Source organism: Crassostrea angulata, chromosome 6 (genome assembly GCF_025612915.1).
Source record: "Crassostrea angulata isolate pt1a10 chromosome 6, ASM2561291v2, whole genome shotgun sequence".
In the NCBI taxonomy this organism is placed as follows: domain Eukaryota; kingdom Metazoa; phylum Mollusca; class Bivalvia; order Ostreida; family Ostreidae; genus Magallana; species Magallana angulata.
In genome coordinates this window covers 30887948-30909174 of record NC_069116.1, presented here as the reverse complement: position 1 = coordinate 30909174, position 21227 = coordinate 30887948, and the positions used below count along the sequence as shown (strand labels likewise).

General features: G+C 31.2%; 2 protein-coding genes across 4 annotated transcripts; one reads left to right on the top strand and one right to left on the bottom strand.

Annotated features, from left to right (window-relative positions):
* Positions 1 to 5133: 5133 nt before the first annotated feature.
* On the top strand, positions 5134 to 9779 carry LOC128188794 (uncharacterized). Of its 3 annotated transcripts, none has more exons than XM_052860066.1 (3): positions 5134 to 5273; positions 7914 to 8066; positions 8620 to 9779. In XM_052860066.1, exons 2-3 carry the CDS (start codon positions 7964 to 7966, stop codon positions 8955 to 8957), a joined length of 441 nt encoding a protein of 146 aa, XP_052716026.1. In that variant the 5' UTR covers positions 5134 to 5273; positions 7914 to 7963; the 3' UTR covers positions 8958 to 9779. The 3 variants fall into 3 exon arrangements, with proteins under 3 accessions (XP_052716026.1, XP_052716025.1, XP_052716024.1); XM_052860065.1 differs by lacking the exon at positions 5134 to 5273 and adding an exon at positions 7509 to 7606; XM_052860064.1 differs by lacking the exon at positions 5134 to 5273 and having other exon boundaries at positions 7658 to 8066.
* A 2138-nt stretch (positions 9780 to 11917) lies between these two features.
* On the bottom strand, positions 11918 to 21192 carry LOC128190185 (ankyrin repeat domain-containing protein 27-like). The gene is made up of 19 exons (XM_052862122.1): positions 21080 to 21192; positions 20386 to 20491; positions 19467 to 19503; positions 19035 to 19111; positions 18773 to 18828; positions 18591 to 18647; positions 18211 to 18278; positions 17843 to 17882; positions 17478 to 17594; positions 17122 to 17198; positions 16659 to 16818; positions 16363 to 16434; positions 16160 to 16235; positions 15849 to 15886; positions 15533 to 15636; positions 15284 to 15374; positions 14615 to 14822; positions 14149 to 14218; positions 11918 to 13549 (listed from the first exon to the last, which is right to left on the bottom strand). Exons 1-19 carry the CDS (start codon positions 21155 to 21157, stop codon positions 13489 to 13491), a joined length of 1593 nt encoding a protein of 530 aa, XP_052718082.1. The 5' UTR covers positions 21158 to 21192; the 3' UTR covers positions 11918 to 13488.
* Between the last annotated feature and the right edge of the window lie 35 nt (positions 21193 to 21227).

The window sequence follows — 21227 nt, the reverse complement described above, 5'->3', positions numbered from 1 at the left end:
ACATGTATACTAGAATACATTGCATGTGCATATAAAATTAAAAAATATTATCTCATTTTTAAATGCAGACCATCTTTTTAGTTTTACTTGCTGACACAATGGGTTAAAGTTTATATTGTTCATTAAATGTCAACTTACATCAACATATACTTATTTAAGGAATAATGAATCATTTTCTGAGTATTATGAGGTGATAATTTTGGTCGGGGCGTGATCAAATCCAATAAAGCCCGAAGGGCTTTATGATAGATTTGATCATGCCCCGACCGAAATTATCATCTCATAATATTCAAAGAATGATATAATTTTAACCATCGTACGATAAAATATTTAAATATAAATAAGCAAACCCCACTGGCGCTTCAATTTGGCGTCATTTGAAGTTATGGGTTATATAATACAAAATCGATACAAAGTGTTATCACAGGCAAAGACAATGGAAAATGTAAATATACATAAATACATGTACATTTAATTTGAAGACATAGAGATTAGTTTTGATTTTGTTTTATATATTTTTTATTGTTTTAAAATATTCTCATCGGCTTAATAAATATATTATTCGTTTGTATACATGATTCAAAACTGTAAACGGTCAATTATATTCATTAACGGATTTAATTTCATTACATGATTATTTAATTTTTTGATTAATAATTTTTTAGCGAAGGAATGTACGAGAAAATACCGACAAATGTATACGTAGAGACGTAGAGATAAGTTTTGTTTTTTCTTTTATATATTTTTTTGTTTTAAAATATTCTCATCGCCTTAGTAAATTTTGAATTAACATAGTAATAGTTATAAATTGTGAAGTTATTCGAGTTTTTTCTTACATACAGTAATTTAATATTCTGATAATTTGTCATAAAAATATGAAACCAGAGGTTGTTGATGTTCTAAAAAAAATCCCTCAAATCGTATGATTATCAATATTGTTCTAATGTTATTCGATTTTTTTTTTAAAAAATTCTAATCTGAAAATTTGTCTATTTCTGTTTGATTTAAATACTTCAAATGTTCCGCTGGTAGATCCGAAAAACAAAATGTTTAATACATCAATGGTGATTTTTTGGTAAAAAATATTTAAGGTAAAAATTTATACATATCAGATACATACATGTATATCGTTAGCTCAAAATAGCCCATGTTATTAACCATAAAGATGACAAAATTAGTTTACAATTTAAAACTGTACCACTATGTTAATTCAAAATTTACAATATTATTCAGAAATAACTAAAAACGTTTATTTAGTGCAAAGGATAAGAATGGTGTCACTTTATGAATAAAAGTAGAACTTTTAGTATCCAAAGTAGAATCTTTGTGTACGAAAATTGATTTCAAAGAAAAGTACGATTACGGAAGGAATTAAACCCAACTACGAAAACTAACTATTATATCCAATACAGGAAATCCTACATTGTGACCTACAGTGTATGTGTGAGTCACTCCTTTTGCACAAAAAAGACTTATTAATGATGTGTAACTATCGAGTAATGACTTATTGATTTTATTTAAATTAATTAGTGACTAAGTTGGCAATGCCTGACTGTGTCTTCTTTTTTGATATGCATATTTGCCAAAACCAATTAGTTTTTCTCTAAGGTAGTCTACATGAACGACCAAGAGGGCGGCCGGGGGTCCGGACCCCCCCCCCCCTTCCCATCCCACCCCGAACCCCTTTGACGAAATTAAATATAATAAATTCATATTCAATAAAAACTCACTCTCCCTCCCCTGGAAAATACAATTATCACTCGGACACCTACCCCCCCCCCCCCCCCCCGAAAGATTTTCTTGACCCGCGCATAAAGTAACAGTAACCTATTACTCGATATCTACGAAGTAGTGCAAACTTAGACAAGTACTCGAATTTTTGAATCCAAATCACAATGTTGTGTACATACATAGTACATTCCTTATGCATCAAATTGAGAAAAAAATTTAAAATGTCTGACAAACTAACATTTTCATGAAACAAAACTGGCAAAACGAATTTCTTTTATCATTCCAACATTGAGGTTTTTTTTATTCATGCTACTTTAAAAATCATAATTATCAAAGAAACTTTAAAAATTATAATTATTAAAGAAAGAAAGTCCGTATAATTTTATTGTGCAAAGGTAAAGATTCAGCATCGTATTTCAACAAAGATAACAGTTACTGCATTTTTTATGATTACAAACATGATGAAATAAGAATAAATCAGATTGTATATATAGCAGATTGTGTATAGGATTGTATATATAGCAGATTCCTGACTGCTTTCGGCGAATAACGTTCCACAGAAAACCAACAACAACAAATATCAGCATCAACTAAGTATTAAAATAGCTAAAGCATTGCCTCCTGTAACTGCTGACAAATCTGACATGGACACTTTCCATGTTCCCGGAAATATACGAATTTCCTCATTATGGAAGACAGATGTTTGTTTGTAAGATACTGTTTTAAATGTCTTTAAACTTTATAGAACGAAATATGCACTCATTTGTACAATACATTGATTGTCAGAGTTTTGGCTTATCAACAGATCCTGATGCGAACATGGAAGAAAAAGAAGAATACTTTGACAAGACTCACTCCAAGCCGGTAGTCAGTAAGACCAACCAATGATCATCGAATAATCCTTAATAAGATGTCCTCAAAACGCTCCATCCAAAGAACGAAGCAAGTTTATGGCAACCGTACTGCCTCGGAACGATATTTATTTTGTTTGTTGATCATATTTTGTTTAAAGCAATATGAGCTGTATTTTTTAGAATTGTATTTTGCTGCAAAAACCTGCTAGTATTATTAGTCTGCATATAACTTAAACTTTTATGATAAATAAGATTTGAAAAAATCATTAATATTCGTCAAAGGAAATATTTCTCTTCTAAGGAATATATAGCAAGATGGCACAATGGAATTGCCAATTGTCATTATGCAATTCACATTTGGTGGCATATTTTATTTTTGAGGTGCCATCTTTTTGCTGTTTTTGTATATATTGTATATACTTTTGAACAAAATATTGTTTTTCTGTATTTTAAGGGGATCAGCATATTGATAAGTTATTTAACATTTTGTGTGAACAGTTTTGGGTCTGATCCCCTACTATGTTGTTTATATTTTTCTTTACTTTCGTCATTTTTAATAAATGACATATTTCATCATGCACAAGTACGTGTTGAGTTCATTTATCAGACAGCAAAAACGGAGCTGCGGTGAGGTTGTGCAGCATGAGAAAACATAAATCAATTTTTGTACAGGACGACAATAATTCAATTTTGCTCCAAAAAGGCTTCTTAACGGCCTTTTCCACAAATATATGGCTAATAGAAATTTTAAAACCACGATATTTTTGTCATTTTAATAGAATAGAACATTTTAGTAAAAAAAAAGTCAACATGAAAAACGCAGCTCATATTGCTTTAATGGGCATGGCTGCTTTCAGACTTTGAATCTTGTGGCTATTCCATGAATAATAATTTTTATTTGTTTCCATTGTATTTCGAATTTGTAGATTTTTAGCATTATTTTGGCTAAGGTACCCCTTTTGTTTATACTTATATATACATGTATTTTATTTTTCTATTCAACTGTGTGGATCTTCCAGTAATTTTTGATGTAGTTTAAAATAAAGTTTCTATATTATGTGTCATTTTCAATAAATGACAATGACATCTTACTATGATCTTTACTGTCTTAATTATATTATGGAAAATTTTAAACAAGCTTTAATGTTTCCATGAATCTATATAGCTGAACAAATCATTATCTTAACGAGGCCAAGTACAGTTTGAGTGCGCATGGCTTTGCGCATCTTTTGATTTTCATGCAACCGTAGGTGCAAAGTTATAACTTTATTTTGAATTGTGTTTTAACTGTTTTTATACAGAAAAACTTACATTTTTCAGCGCCTTTGCCTGTGATAACACTACTTATAGATTTTGTACTATACAGTTCAATAAATTCAAATGACGCATAATTGGGGCACAAGCAGGGTTTGTTTATCCTTATCGAAATACTTGGGGGTCCTCAACACACCTGGGAAAAGTTCTGCATACAAGTCCATTCTTCTTAACAACTTAAATATATGGGTTTTTAGCATGTGTTAGACTTGAAAATGACCAAATAAAAATACAATGGGGGGGGGGGGGGGGAGGGGGGCGTAAAAACCTTCAAGGCTGTCTAACCGATACTTTAAAAGTCGATGGACACTTTCGAGTACTAACGCTACGTGACTTTTTGGTGTGACATGAAATATAAATCTAGTGAAGTTTTTCTTTATCATGAGAACAAATAGTTACAGATAAGGCTTGATAAAACAAGTTGTTTATTACATTTCGGTCACAAAAATAGTTTTGTTGTTTGTAAACCATGGTGACAGGTATCAAATGATTCATTTAGAAAAAGGTTTCAAAACAAGGGTTCATACTTCTTAATCTTTATATAGTTAGAACATTTAGACATATACATTGTAGATCAGTTTCTTTTTTGGTGAAAATGTCGTCACATAAAATCAGCATATAACAAATAAAAATTATTTAATAGAGGAACAGAATTTTTCTACAATTTTCTAAAAACCGCGTAAAAAACTGCGCAATCAATGAAAAATTATTTCGAAATGCTTCTGTCCAGTGTAAAAAATTTAGATTTTTCTGTATAAATTAAGAGTTCTTTGTTTAGAAAATGTCATACTAGTGTAGTATTTCTGCCAAAAAGGGTTCTGGGTCTTTAATTTGTAAATACACTTACTAGATTTATTTTGAAAACGATGACACACTAATTTAATTATTTAAAAATACTATATGGAATCATGGGTTTACCGTATACATGTAGGTCTCACTTGATTTTTTCATTTTCCATTGAAGTCTCATTTATGCCAGAAAAGTTTCCTCTGTTTGCTACAATGATTTTTAAAACACTTGATGATAATCGATTCACACACCAACGCAATTATCAGGTACTAGCAATCCTATCTTGTGACCCTGTCATAAGCTGTGAGCCTCCCTCCCCCAACCCGGAAACATATTTCATTGTTTAGCGTGATATTTATCCCACAGCTTATGACGCATAGATTCATTCAGAAATTAAAAGAGTCATTTCATCACATGTTTATATTTTTTCCTTATTGATTTTATATAGAAATTGAAATAAATGTAATTTTGTAGTGAACTATCGGTGAAACTGCTGTGACACTATGAGGCTTTCGGAGAGGCAAGGTCAGTGGGTTCGGAAAGAGAATTCAGCTGTGAAGTTGCAAAAGAGCAAAGACAAGGAAGGTGTGTTATAAGTGTCTGTTAGTAGGACAGATAAGAAACTGAAATATGATAAAATTTACAAGATTGTTATATTAAGGATAGCTATATTAATCAATACAGACTTAGTTCAACTATCGAACCTTGAAGGATCACGATGATCAAGTAGCATAATGTTTTTTGGTTATTATTTTTTTTTTAAATTCATCAATAATGTGTTATAGAATAGGCGTACGCCTGTGTTCTATATCTAAAGAAGATTAAACTAAATTCGAATACGATTTCAAAATAACACTGACTTTACATGTATAAGCTTAGAGTGATCTATTACTATAAATTTGAAATATACTTTATAACACAAGATTTAAATGAATTTATTATGGAATTTACTAGTGGAAGTCCGTAGACTCTTAAAAGAATATTGTAATCTCTTTTTTTTTGTTACAAAAATAATCCGAGTATATTTAAAAACCTGTATTTTGTTTTTTGTAAATAGATGTATTTATATTTTTTTCCTGACTAAATAAAAGTTTATTGGCAAAACCATATCATATTTCAAAGTCTCCTTGAGGGTGATGTCCTTCTGACATATTTTACTTTGCAATAAAGATATGCATTAGCCATCTGCATATTTTGATTGCTTAAAAAAATTCATGTATGTCAGAAGGACATGTACAGTAAAAGATAGTGTTCGATATATATATAGCGGTTTATCTGGAACTTCGCATTTTCTGCTAAATGTGGCAACATGTAAGACAGCATGGAAAAGCCTTCACTGATAAAAACGTTGCCAATCACCACTCGAAGGTGAATAGTGTACAAGTAACATTCTTTATCTTCGAAACCAATATAGCATGTGAATCGCGCATTATATATTATTTATAAGTATATTGGTCTGTTCCACCACAGAAATGATACAAGAGGCTATAGGGCCACAATGCATAATCTAAATTCTACAATTATTCTTAACAATTATTCTTTACAAGATACTGTTCATTACAATACCTATATTTTGGTCACGTTATGGAATATACGGCGACTACTACTAACATCTTACTTTTGTGTGTGTGTGGGGGGGGGGATAATAATGATAACTAACATTACAAAACCAAAATTGCATATTTGTGACTACTGACAACGTTATAAAACAGCGTTAATTTTAACATGCAAATTTCTTCTTTAAAATATAGCGAGGACATTCTTTACTATGTGAATCATTTAGGTGATATAGTTAGGCATATAATGTTCACTTTTGCATGTAAAAATACCCATTAATTGATTGTAGCTGTTGTCATTGATGATTCATACAATGCATATCGATAACAAATTCAGAGGGTGATTGTGCATTTGACAGACATGTAGAAACAAAGGGGAAAGGGGGGGGCTGCTGGCCCGTGCAGTTTGAATTTTTCAGTTGGAAAAATCAAACTACATTTTTCTTACTGAAGCAAACAAGTAGCAAGGGATATGACTTTACCCCTGCAGTATTTAAAAAGGAAGAAAAAAGCATGTTTCTTACTAACGCTTACCCCGAAGCTATTCAATCACTCAATCTATAATATATCCAGTAATAAAGTATATCTTATATAAAACATGGCAACTCTCTTTAAAGCCATCCTTGTGTGTTTAGTGTACAATTTTGAAACACTAAGTTTAACAAAATGCATTAGTAAACGTAAGTACAGTTAAATACATAAATACATGTATATGCCTTTTACTTGTCGGATATTATTGTACCAGGCTAGCATTTTTTTCTGTTTTAATTTCAAATTTTAACGTAAAAATTAAAGGAATAACAAAAGAGAGTAATGTACATTTAATCTTGTTTTCGTTTTGGTTTGAGCAGCTGCATGATCTCTCGATCTCTCTCGCAGCTGCATGATATTTTTTTCGCTTATGTTTAATGGTCACTGTTGGTTTTACAAAATACAGTACAGATTTTGTTACTTAAATTATATGATGTACATATATCATATATCGTTATTTTATTCAAGATTAAGACCTTTAAATCGGATTTTCCAAAATGCAGAGAGCCCCATTATATACTTGCATACAACTAATTAACAATTAACACAATGTACCACTCCTCTACGTATATTGATCCTGTGTTAAAAACAATACGATCGAAAGAACAAATTATTGTCAATCCTTTATCTTAATATCTAATTAAACTGTTTCTAATTTTATTGATTACCCCGCGCCTGAAGAACATTTCATCATATTTTTTCGAAACTGAAACTTGGAAAAAGTGTAACATACTGCTTATATACACAAACACATGACAACAAAAGAATTAGAGCGAGAGTATATACATATATATAAGGAAGCATTAACTGGCAGTCTTTGTTAAAAAATCGGTAAGGCTAACACTGCTTATTTTGGGGGGTGTTTAATTCAATAATAGTGTCTTTTTATGCATACCGAGAAGGAATATTTTTTTCTTTTTTATTTAAATGCATGTCTGCATAGAGAGGGTATATATTTTCCTTACCATGCACACATTTGTAGAAATCAGAGGTCTGCGACTCGATTGACGGGGTTGAATTGTGTTGATTTGATAATAGGGCCAATCATTACTGTGGCGTTTGAGTGAACATAATCTGTGAAGGGTGAAAAAAAAACAAGATAGCGGACAAACCTTATCACAATGTCTTAATTTTTTAGTACCACGTAACTTCCAGATTCGACACAGCTGACGCATTCACCATACAACAATGCCCAGGAAAGGACCACACGCCGATAAAACTGCTTGTGCACTGCATCACAGACCAGGGAAAATCAGGATTCCCCATCTGAACAAAATGGTCTCTATTGAAGGTATGTTTGAGAGAGAGAGAGAGAGAGAGAGAGAGAGAGTACCAGTCTTTAAGGTAGCTTATTGAGAATCTCGTTGTTTTCAAACGGGCCTTTTCCTTAGACCAGAGACATAAATGTTATTTATGTCTCTGCTTAGACGCAGAGAGAGATTCTATGAAATTACATTTGTCATTGATAAGTAATCAATTGATACTACCTAATGAGGAAGTATATGTAAGTAAGCATTAAATTTAGAATGTTATATAGCATGTTTAGTGCAAATGTAAGGTAAGTAATGGTATAATATGTTTAAAAAAGACCAGTGACGTCACAACCACTATACTTGCCCAAACATACAAGGTTTTGAAAATCAATTTAAATGTCAAGAATATAACTAAATGCCTGCCCATTATTTACTAATTAAAGATTATTATTTGTATCTATGTTTACAATTGTACTTCAGACTATGTTAACTTGAAAGAAATATTCTTAAATTATAATTACAGAAACATACTTATACACATGTATAGAACTATACATAATGTCTTTATCAATATTTTTGAATTGTTTATAGATCCAAGTCCGTTATCCCCAAGATCTCCCAATATGCATTTTCCCAACTCTTCCATGTCAAAAAATTCAATCAGAAGTCCCAGCAAACAAAAGCTGCACAAGACTAAAGATGGGGGAGATGAAAAGGGGGGAATGGAAGCTACCTCCAATAAGGAGAATCCTCTGAAAATTAGTGTAAAGGCTCCAGATTTACAGGTGGAGTGCTCGAAAGGAGAAAACCATGAGAAAGGAAATGGCAAAAGGTCCGTGACAGACGAATATGATGAGCCCCGTCCTTTCATGAAAAGTATGAAAACAAGCAAAGAAGATGCCAATGGGTATGAAGATGACGTAAAGTAGCTTGAAAGAGCTGCAAAAAGCTTATTATATCCATTCCTTTCAACGGATTTCTGAAGTTCACTAAAGCCAGGTTCAGACTATGGAGTCTTAAAAAATCACAAATTATCATACCCACGATACCAAGCACATGAATTTGTGAGAGTGAAAATAAAAATATCAGCGAGTGACTTGATTCTTCATTGGTCATCTTGAGGGAAATTTTGAAGATTCCAAAAAAATTCCATAATGTACTCATGCATCAACAAATGAAAAAGAGGAAAAATAAAAAAATGTGGAATATGTATGGTTGCATGTGTGTGAAAAAAAATCTAAACAAGTGAAAAAAATAACAAAGGGAGAAAGAGACACACACAACCTTTAAAAGACTGCAATGTCAGATGTATTAACATTTAATTGTTGTTTCTAGCAAATTCAATGACATAATTCTTTGATAGAATGAGAAAATGTTTACATAGCATATCAGATTATAAAAGTCACATTTTTATTCTGCGTGTACTTTGTACAACTTTGTTATTGTGTACTTGTTTGAAAAGCATGACTCTTGTTTGTTTAAAAAAAAACCCAAAAAACAAAAAACAAACTAAATATCCAAAATGTTGTATTGCACTACAATCTACATGTTTGCAAATAAGTTATTGTACTAACAAAGCGGCAATGATAGTTAAAGTGTAAGCCTTTTTTTTTAATTAATCTTAGTCATGATTTTGTAGCAACTGTATTCAGGATTAGTCATCTCAGTAAATAAGTTATATCCTGTGCATTAAATTATGGCTGCATTATATGGGATGTATATAAAAGCTTACAAATTAAAATGTAACTCTTGCTTTTTGTTTTTGTGTACATATAAGGACAATGTAAGATCAAAACGTCCTATTCTCCTGGTTCCGATGTATTTTCCAGTAAAAAGGGAAATCCCTTGTACAGAAATCTTTTGTTTGTTGTTCGTACATAATGCTCCTGATTTTTAAAAAACCAATTACATGGATTATAATCACATTTCAAGAAACTGAAATATCGTTTTCCCCAGGACTTTCTGTATAAAAAAAGTTTTACTACAAAAATACCTCTGATATGATTGTTTAACCACTCACTGTCATATTTCCAATTCTTTAAGGAGGCTGGATGGTCAACAAATTACCCATCAGATTTTAAATTTTTTTGATATGGTATTTTTAGCCATAAACTACCTATTATTCATCAAAGAAAAATTCCAACTATTTTAGCTTTAAAATTTGAATGTTTTCATATATGTCTTAAGATAGAGCTCTTCAAAAAAAGTTTAATGAAGTCTAAAAATTGCCAACCAACCAACCCTCTTTAGTTGTTTTTTTTTTTTAATTCTCCAACAAAAAGGAAAAGATCATTTATGTACCCTAGCTTTGAATGAAACTTTAAGTTCTAGAACAATTAATTTTGTTTTAAGGTGGGTCGCGGGTTTGCTTTCATCATCAATTTCTGTACACAACTTTGACGACTTGAGCAGCCGTTTTGTGTACCGTGGGTACATTTGTTTATGACATCACGATCGATGGAGACATTTCACACTATTTACATTATATAACTTTGAAAAAGATATCGTTTGATTCTATGGCTTTTAAAATTCATGTATGAGTTATAAGGAGGAAGTGCAGGAACAATACTAAGTTTGAGGCGGTTTTGCATGAAAATAATTTAGGCTAAGTTAATAATTTTTTTATATAGCAAAGTTTAAATGCTTATAAACAAATTGACAAAATTTCAGGGTATGTTTTCTCGTGAGATTTTTTATGGGGTAAACCCGCGACCCACCTTGGATTATTAAACAAAATTCAACTCAGCACTTGTAGTATGATATTTATTAAGGTCAATAGAAATAACTTTAACAATGAACATTTGCATCATACATATTAAGTATACATTTGCACATGCTAGCACAGAATATCACATCATATTGAATATAAAATTTGGCTAGCTAGGATGTAAAAATAAAAAAAACTGCAGATATGTTTAAAATAAATTAAAAAAAATGACTTAGTAAAAAACTCAACAATTTCACTGTAACTCAGCGAGTTGAACAGATCGCATTTGTTGAATTTATTTAAGCCCGAGCTGCTACATATACAATATATATGATCAAAATATTGAATGCAGATATGTACTGATGTACTTTTACAAATACAGTAAAACCTGTACAAACTTACAACATTTCAAAAATTATTTCTGTAGAATGAACAAACTGTCATAAACGACAGTGCCATTTTGTTATCATAATGGACAGAAAAAGGGATTAAACAGGCTTCTCTAATACTTGAAAAATTCAAATAAATTGAAGGACACTGTACAATAACAACCAATATTGGTCCGTAAGATTTTCTTATGAATTATGGTAAGTATTCTCACCATTTTATTAAAATAGTATTAGGGACTAAGGCACCGCATTCTTTTGATACCATACTAGTGGCGGTGAAGATCAATTTAACGTACCGTTTCTAAAACTATAAATACCTTTTTAATATATATATATATATATATATATATATATATATATATATATATAAAATTTAATTCTGATTGTAACGCTTCATTTGATTGGCTAAACAAATTCATATATATCGTATAACATAACTTGCCTATGTCACAATAAGACGCGCGAGCGAAACGTATTAATCCGCTTGACGTTACATTTAAATTTTGTACAAATTAACATTTTTTAATTAATTAATGGGCCTTATTATCTAATTTAAATAGTATATAATTAAATTATAAGGAATAAATTTAATTTCTACATATGTTATACGAGTATAACATAACTTGGAACAGTTTACGCTTTTTTATAAATCGCTTCGCGGTTTATAAAGTGTAAACTGCCCCAAGTTATGTTATATCGTATAACATAGGTAAAATTAAATTCATTCCTTATATATATATATAAATATATATATATATATATATATACATATATATATATATATATATATATATATATATATATATATATATATATATATATGATCAAACTGTTACCCTATACAATCCTGTCTGAAAATTGATCATACATGTACTAATATACATGTACATGTACATATGAATGATAACATATCTATCAAATCAGAGATTTACGGTTAAATAAAGTGGAGCCTTTAATATCACATAATGACATCATGTACTGTTAATAAATACATGTACTTGATTAGGGGAAAACACATTCTATCCCATTGTACTAAAGATAACACATTACATAGCATTATAAATAAATAATCCTACCTCTGATAAAAATATCATTGGATGAGAAGATATAAATTCATTTCCCTCATCCAAATGACACAGAGACCAGAAGGACCCAAGTTCATATAAATTTGCCCAATGACTTGTAATTTTTTAATATGCCCATGTTAAAATTGCTATACATGTAATTGAAAATATTAAGTTACTAGACATTAGTATGAGTACTGTGTTCATTATATTCACCCCCTTTTATTTTCACCTTTTTACCCTTGTTTTCAGCGGCATAATTTAAGACTAGGTCAATTCAAAATAATGTTTAAATAACTGTTAATTTTTTAAAAAATTTTGGACGAATTGGCGGCAGGGTGAACTATTTGCAACTGTGGAAGGGCAAAATAAGCACAGGGATAAAATAACCGTGTATACAGTATGTTAATTTAAATATCAGAAGGCTTCTGCTGTAAAATTATGGGCAGATAAATTCTCTATATAGACACTTTAAGAGGTAAAATGGAAATACTGGGGCTGCCTAACAACCTCTAAGAAATCATGTAAATGACAGCAGCATTAATTATCAGCAGAATACCTGATACACATTTTAAAGGGACTTGGACACGATTTGAGATCAAAAATTTTATTTTTATTTTTACTGTATAAAATGGTTTACGGTGCATTTTAAATGATTGACCAAAATATTGAATGTTAAATCAAGTTACAAGCGAGATACAGAGGTAAGAATTGGTTGTTATGTAAACAAAGCTCGAGTCTTATAGTTGTTTACAAAATATGTAATGCAGAGATTTACCATTTCTTTCACAAAATGACATGTAAAAAAACATTTTAAACTTCCTCAATATCTTCATAAATACTAGTATCAACAAAAGAAAGATACATTTGATTGAAACTTACAACAATACAACAAATGTGTAAAAAATGACAATATTCAGCTTTGTTTACAAAACAAAGTATTACGAACTCTGTATCTTCCTTATATAACTTTATATTTGACTTTCAAATTTTTACATATAGCATTAAAAACTTCTATATTTATCAGTATAAACATTGAAAATGGAAAAATAAAATTTGAAAATTTGAGGTCAAATCGTGTCCAAGTCCCTTTAAATCATACATAAATACCTGGTGAACATGCATAACCCTTGTCAGGACATTTTTTTCTGTATAATCACTTGATAGTTAAAATCCTCAATTCAATAAATTAAACCTCAGTCAAATTGGGCAATGAATATCAAAAAGTCTTCTTTGGCTTATTGCATTCAATTCAAAACCAATTGAGTTCTAAAACAAACTGTCTCTGGAAAAAAGGCCATCAACTCTGTTTACCAAAGTTCATTCCAAACATGTCATTTTGTAGGGAGGTTAGAAAGTCCCTGGAAATAAATACAAAAAATTCTCTGACTATCATGGATATAGATAATTAAACCCTTTACTAAGGATCAGATTTTCCCCAAACCAAATCTCAATCTAAACCCATTTGGCAAGGTGAACTTAGTTTTTAAAGGAGTCATTTTTAAGGTAAATATGGTACTGTGGTTACATTAATATTCAAGGGTATCAATTTTCGTGGATAAAGTGAAAATCACAGTTTCAAGGATATGTAAATTCATGGCCAATGACCCTATCAATACAAAATGTTAATAGAAATTGTACTTCAATGAATACTTGTTTTCGTGGATCAACTTGATAACGAAATCCACAAAAATTGGTATTCAACGAATATTGATGAAACCACAGTATACACCTTCTAATACTGTGGAATCATAAGATTTTGTGGTGGCTCAATTTTCATGGAATTCGTGGGTACCTCTCAACCATGAATTAACATCCTCCATGAATCAATAAATAAGGGTTATAAAGTCATATACCTACTTTTGTAGGTATAAAAAATTTAAATTTCAGCAATCCACGAAAATTAGCCCTCACGAATTTTAATGATTCCACAGTATTTCGGGAAATTGAAATGTTTTACCCTAAGTCCTCCTTGTCTTGTTTTCTGGTTGGGAGCCCTTCTGCCGGCTTTTGTAATCTCTCGTAACTCTCTGATATAAAGAAATATAAAGATGACTACCTATAGATCTACCAGTATTCGATATTTCATGACCTGGTATATTTTCTAAAATCTCAATAACAGGTAAATTATGATTACAATTACCAGTAATAAATTCTATATACTTATCAAGTACATTAACTATGTTCATGCACAAAAGATTTTATTGTCATTAAGACAAAAAAACTGCACCAATTAACAAAATATATTCATGCATAAACTAAACATTCAGAGCCAAGGAAGATAATTCATGTAATTGTAATTGTACATCAATAATTTGTTTTAATATTAAAGTACAAAGGTTGCCAACATCTATAATCTATACAAGTATAAATAAACCTGTACTTGTACAATTGTATTTGATAAATAATGATACAAAATAACCTACCTCCAAAAATACTGCTAGTGTGATTGGACTGCTTTTTCTCCGTCTTCCTGAGTTCGTCATTTGACTCTTTTAGCATCTGCGAGATTCGCTCCAGCTGTCGGTCATAGTGACTTGCACCTGACTGAACCACAGAGGAACCGTTCACAGGACTGCTGAGGTCAGCAGCCTTTTGACCATTGGTGGCTCTCCTCAACTCCTCTAGACTTATCTGTAATTCAAACAAACATGTGACAACATTGTAGAAAAGAAAAGAAATATATAGCTCAAAACAACTTGACACATTTTCTATAAACATGAAAAACACATAAATGTAGCCTATAAGTAAGTGACAAATATTGTTTTGTTTATTCTAAACAAAAACATTTTCTAAATAAATACATACTGTATACAGGGTTATTTTTGCCCCGTGTTATTTTCGCCCTTCTTCACTTGCAAACAGTTTCGACCCATCTTGAATTCGCCCAGTTGTGATTAAAGAGAGATAATTTGAGACATTGTGATTTGCTCAGTTTTAAATTTGTCCGCTGACGACGAGGGCGAAAGGGACCAAAATAAAACGGGGATGAATATTTCCCTGTACCTATACAGTATTCAAACCTTGTGGTCTGACTTGTATGCTATATATTTTTGAACCAGTATTTGCAATTTCCATTTTACATGTGTGTTCACCTCTCTCTTGAGTCTAGGTTGCCTCTCCATTTCATCAAAAGAAGTGTTTTTCATGTATTCAACAGCTGCCTTGAAGGTCACCAAACAGTAACTGAAACACAATCCATGATAACAGGTATTTTGTCAATACAGAACCTTCATTAAAATCACATCTTGCTATACACAAAATATTATTAATATAAATTGTTCACAGATCTTTTTAATATTTCACTAAAGAGTTACTCTGCTTGATATAAATGTTTTACACACCTAAGGTTGCCTCTGTCGTTGGCCTCGGATGCCCAGTGGAATGTTTCTATGTAGTGGATGTTGCTGGCAAAATATCGACACTGGGCCTGAGCAATAACTGTCACCTACAGCAAAATTTAAGAAAAGGTTCAATTTCATACAATACATGTTAATAACTTCACCTCAAGAATTTCTTTTTCCACAATTATAATCCTACACAAGAGGGATGATTTTAAAGGAATGGGATAGTGCTAAAGTTCTTTTTTTTAATACATATACTTTATAAAAAAAATCAACAATCACTAAATGGAAAGTTTGATAAATTGCGTATTCTTACCAATATAGGAATGAGATCATCTGAGGTCAAACAATAGTCTATAAAATAAAACAAATTCATGATAATACAAAGAAAAATACTGTACTTAAATATGATACACATTATTTAATAAATTTTACATGTATAACAATTTAATATTTTGAAGAAACATTATTCAAGTTTGAATGAATATTCTAAAAGGTACAAAGATCAGCCCAACAGTTCAAAATAGTAACAAAAACTTCATAAATAAATAAATAACAGATTAATGGACAATATTAAAAAGCAGGTTTTTATATTTCTGTAAGTTCTAGGTAAGAGAAGTTGCTTACTTTCCTCAGCGGCTGTTGATACAGGAGGTACTCGGTTTTCTTCTAAATGATTCTGTATGGTTTGGCTTGCATTGTCCTTCAAATAAATTCAAACATTCTCACTTAACATTTTTTACTTTTAGACAAAGACGTAGAGTATCTTCTAGTATCCTTTTTATCCTAAATTAAAATCATTGCATGACTTTCCCTAAAATAATACTTACAATGGTTGATTTCAGACAGAACAATTTTTCCAGTGGCGTCCGGAGTCCATCCAGATTTGCCAATTCTACAACCTTCAATAAAATACATCTTGCAATAGTGTATGCATCAACGTTTTGATTTTACATTAGACTTTCTTTGAACAAAATTTAAAACTTAGTCAAAAACATTTTACATTCATATGTCTATGGATTTGTACAAACAGCAATATTCCAATGGTGCATAAAATGCTGATTTATATCATGTACCATAATCAATCCAGCATATTTTTTTTATGAATTATAAAATTAAGACTAACCGCTTGAGGAAGAGGACATGCTATCTTCTTGTTGACCCCTAGCTGCTCCGCAGTCACATTGTGGAGTTGTCTGCTCTTGGTAAATAGTAATTTATCATCTCGCTCATATGTTTCCTTGACAACAGAAAACACCTTACTGTGGACTGTACCCATTACATAGCTGAAAGCAAAAACCACAGATTTGAAAATCCACACACAGTAAAATTATGACATTTTTTGTTGGAAACAATATTCCAAGAAATTTGTGGGTACCTTTTCCCATGAGTTTACGACAACACAATTTCATATGTATAGTGACCCACTTTTTAAGTTGAATAACGGTTTATTCAGGAAAACCATTTCTTTCTGCAAAATTACTCCCCAAAATCCGTAAAGTGTCCTCTTTGGTTATACATGTAAATGATTCTACATCAATAATGGCTTTAAGCTGTAAAGTGAGAAAAGTGGAAAATTGAATACACACCTTTCGACACTGTAATCTAATGTCTCTCTGAATTTGGGATCCTGCTGTTTAGCATACTGAGAACATTTTAAGCAATCCTGTGGATAAAAATATATACACACATTTACACAAACTCTTAATAAAAGTTTCATCTAAACATCCACTGCGCTTGATAAAAATCCAAGAAAAAATCTACCAGATGTGCCCTTAACCTTTGGTATGTTTTCAAATACTGGAACATACACATCAGTATGAAATAATATTTTTAGCTTTTATTGACTATGAATGGCAAATGCTATTTCACATGTAATTTATTTACAGTGTCTTAATCATGGAGACAAATCTATACAATCATGTACAGGTAAAATAAGAATTACCTGAGTAACTTGCTGGCATAGAGACTTTAGTTTGTGCTGGACTTCAGAGAGGTAATCCTTGAGGATCATATAATTAGCATTAAACTGTTTCAGATTCTCATCCACCTGTCGTAAAACCTGCAAAATAAAGCCACACTCTCGAGTGACCACTCATATTTGTACACAATATTGGGGGGTTTTTTTTCCTAAAGATTCTCCTTCTTGTAGTCATACAATAGAGGTGGTCAGGGAATGGGGAATAAACTGTACTGAATTATGCTTTCCAACTTCAAAACACACAAAAAATCTAACAAAAATTTTTAATACATGTAATAATAGGATATTTTGAACATCAAAATTAAGCATGACAATTAAAATATTCTTACCATTTTGTACTCGGCAAAAGATTTTAGGAAGTTACAAGATCTGTAAAATTATAAACAAACAAATCACTCTTTCTCTTACTGTTAATTGGGGTAAGAGTGTAATTTCAGGGACTAAAATCTGAATATCTTTAAAATTTATTATTTTGTAATGTTTAATTACTAAATAGACATAAAGTATAGCAGACCACTAAGGCATGACATATGAGTTAAAAATACTCTGTAAAAACATACTTTTATACTCATTTTGATTATGCATTGTTTTGATAGCTATCACATTAGAGTTGATTTAACTCTGATTAGTACATGTCATTCACTGAAAAGTTTAGAATTCAACAATTATAATACACATGTACTAATGCAGCACTTACTCTGTGTATGTTTGAAAAGCAGAGAAAGAATTAGTAGTGGCCGGTGTCCCATTCCTCGTTGCTCTAACCTAGACAAACAAGAAATTTCCAACATTAAACTGCCTAGACTAACAAAAAAACCGAATACTTAGGGGCTTCACAGGATTTGGTCATGTGACCAACAAAATTCATATCCTGGTGAACTTTTTTTACTTGCTGTTTATTTCTTAACCACTTAAGAGTTATCAAAAAAAAAATTCTTACATTCAATCAGAGCATTTTATTGGTTATTGGGCATTGCACATTCTGAGAAACTGTATGCAGTCTGACATTTAGAAAATGCAAACACTTAATTAATAACTTACTCATAGTCATATTATAAGATAGAAGTGTTATCTTACCTTTAGTGATGGATCAAATGGACATTCCAAAATAAGTATTTTGTATGGTTTATAATCCTACAAATATGAACACAAATATTATCACTTAATTCAAAGATTTAAAACACCTGCAAGCATGTAGATTATTTCAATTTATTTGAAAACAAAATTTATATATATATATTTGACATTTTTTTATTTACCTGATTGTACCCCAACTCTTCATTTAAAATCTTCACAGCGTGTTTTTCAGAGAAACCTGATACATACAAATATATTGTCAAAGGCTTATCAGTCTTATCATTGCTTATTACATGTACCCAGATTTATATTTTGTTATCCCATTACATCTATAATTTATTTATTTATCTATTTATTCATCTATTTGTTTATTATTTGTTTTTCAATTCATTTTTTCATCTATTTTTATCTAGTAAGTACAAGCATAAACATAAGTTGGCGTACCTTCCACTGTCTGAAATTCTTTTCCATTCTCTTCGAGCTGCACCACTTTGGCAGATGATTCCAGAGTTTGGTACTGGCTTAAAAAGAATAAAAATATTAAGGTCAAGTACCCGTACTCAGGAATTGGCAATATTCACTGACTTCGGGGTTTTTTCTTTCTTTTAAATGGTATCACAAATTTTAAAAACTCAAGAATCATATTTTTCCTGCTTAAAAATACACACTAGAATACCGGTAATAGAAATTTAGTTAGTACATGAACACTAAAATTAATTACTGGCATATCAATTTTTGTTCAAGTTAATCTTTCTGAATATACCGGTAGTCGGTACATGTAATTAGAAAACACTTTTTGCTCAGATCATAGGAATTCCTCACTTTGATGTCTGGTGAAAGTTTTGCTTTCAACACTTGCCCAAAGAAAAATCTTACCTTTTAAAGTATGGTGATGGCTTCAGAATATGAGTTTCTGTAATTCAAATTAGATACCCTCAATATATGTTGAGTAATTTATGACTGATTGTTTTCACTGAAAATTAAATAGTTTTTTTCACATCATGATACTCCATTTATTTGAACCTATTATAAGATCCCTTGGGGTAAATAATTTATCTCATGTTAATTATCTCACTCATTGTATTCTATAGCCTACTGTAGAATCATCAGAATTCGTGTTTGCTCATTTTTTCTTGGTATTCATGAGTAGCTAGCCTCCCCCACAAATTTACATCCCTGACGAAAACTATTGAGAGAGTTACTTCTTTTACTAAAACTGAAAACCGATGCATCCATGAAATTCCCACAAATAAGCAAAAAAACCAAAATCCAAGAAAACTGACCCCCATGAATTTAAATGATTCCACGGTATCTATTTTTCCTTATGACATGCAAAGAACACCTTTTGCACACTGCTGAAATGAACAGTACATGTACCAGTATCAACATTAACCTAGAAACAGTAAACTTTATATGAAATTTTCAATTGATGTGAAAAGAAGTAGCAAAGAGTTGTAGGCTTATTCACTCTTCATTCAGTCTCATAAATGCGTCTAAATTATTTTACAACCATCACACTCGTAAAATTCTATGAGGGCTACTTTACAAATTATCAAGGACCCACCCCTTAAATACAATCTGGGACAGAGTAAAGTATTATCATTATAATGTGACAAAATCTAGCAACTGAAAATATATCTTCTTCTGTTAGTATAATTAGTAATAATAATAGTACTCTCAAAAGGTCTATATAACAAGTACATGTACATGAAGTATTAATGACCTCATCAAGAGACTATAAAATTCATAGTACCATCATATCACATTACATAACAGTGGATGAGTCGGAGCATACCAGCTAGTTTCCTTGTGACTGTAATATTTGCCAAAGAGGAAGTCTGTGGAATACACACAATGTAACAATTCTCCTGTGCTTTTTCATACAATCCCAGGTATTCTTTCTGCAAAAAGTAATAGATTCAGATCAATAATCCATGATACTAGAATCTGAATATATACACATTTTTTGATTTAAAATGTGGTCTATTCACTGGAGTCTGTAATGCATATATGACTTAAATTCAAACTATCTAAAACATCTAAATAAATCCAACTCCTCAGTATTTCATCACGTTAAGTCAAGGACCAATATATACCAGTATAAGTTAGACCCCCCCCCCCCCCTTGGATGAATCACTCAAAACCCTTAGAACAGTGTCCATCACAACTGTATATTCTGCTTCACACAAAAAAAGTTGGAGTGGGGGTGTACTGACACTATCAATTCTTCACATGCGCTTAATTGTCATTACAATACCAGTAATAAACTTAAGTAGACATTGTCTTGATTATAAGTGGCTAAGATTTCGAATTTACCATACCGACTGTCTGTGCATGTGATTTGTATAACGTTAGTACATATATATATGTGTACACAGGTACAAGTGTCCGACAGTGTCACATCACATTTGATGCTAAAACGTGAGCTACACGGCCTTCTCCTTCTCGACATTTTACGCATCAAAATTGTGTTATAAAACCTAAATTACCTGCAATGCCCTAAAAAGGGGGTTAACATCTAACTCATCAACCTCTGTCATCTTATATCCAATATTTGTGTATTTCATGTGACTGTCATTTTCATCCAAGTTATGTTTATTCGGGTTTCTCCTAAATTTTTGCTCGTTTCCGATTCCT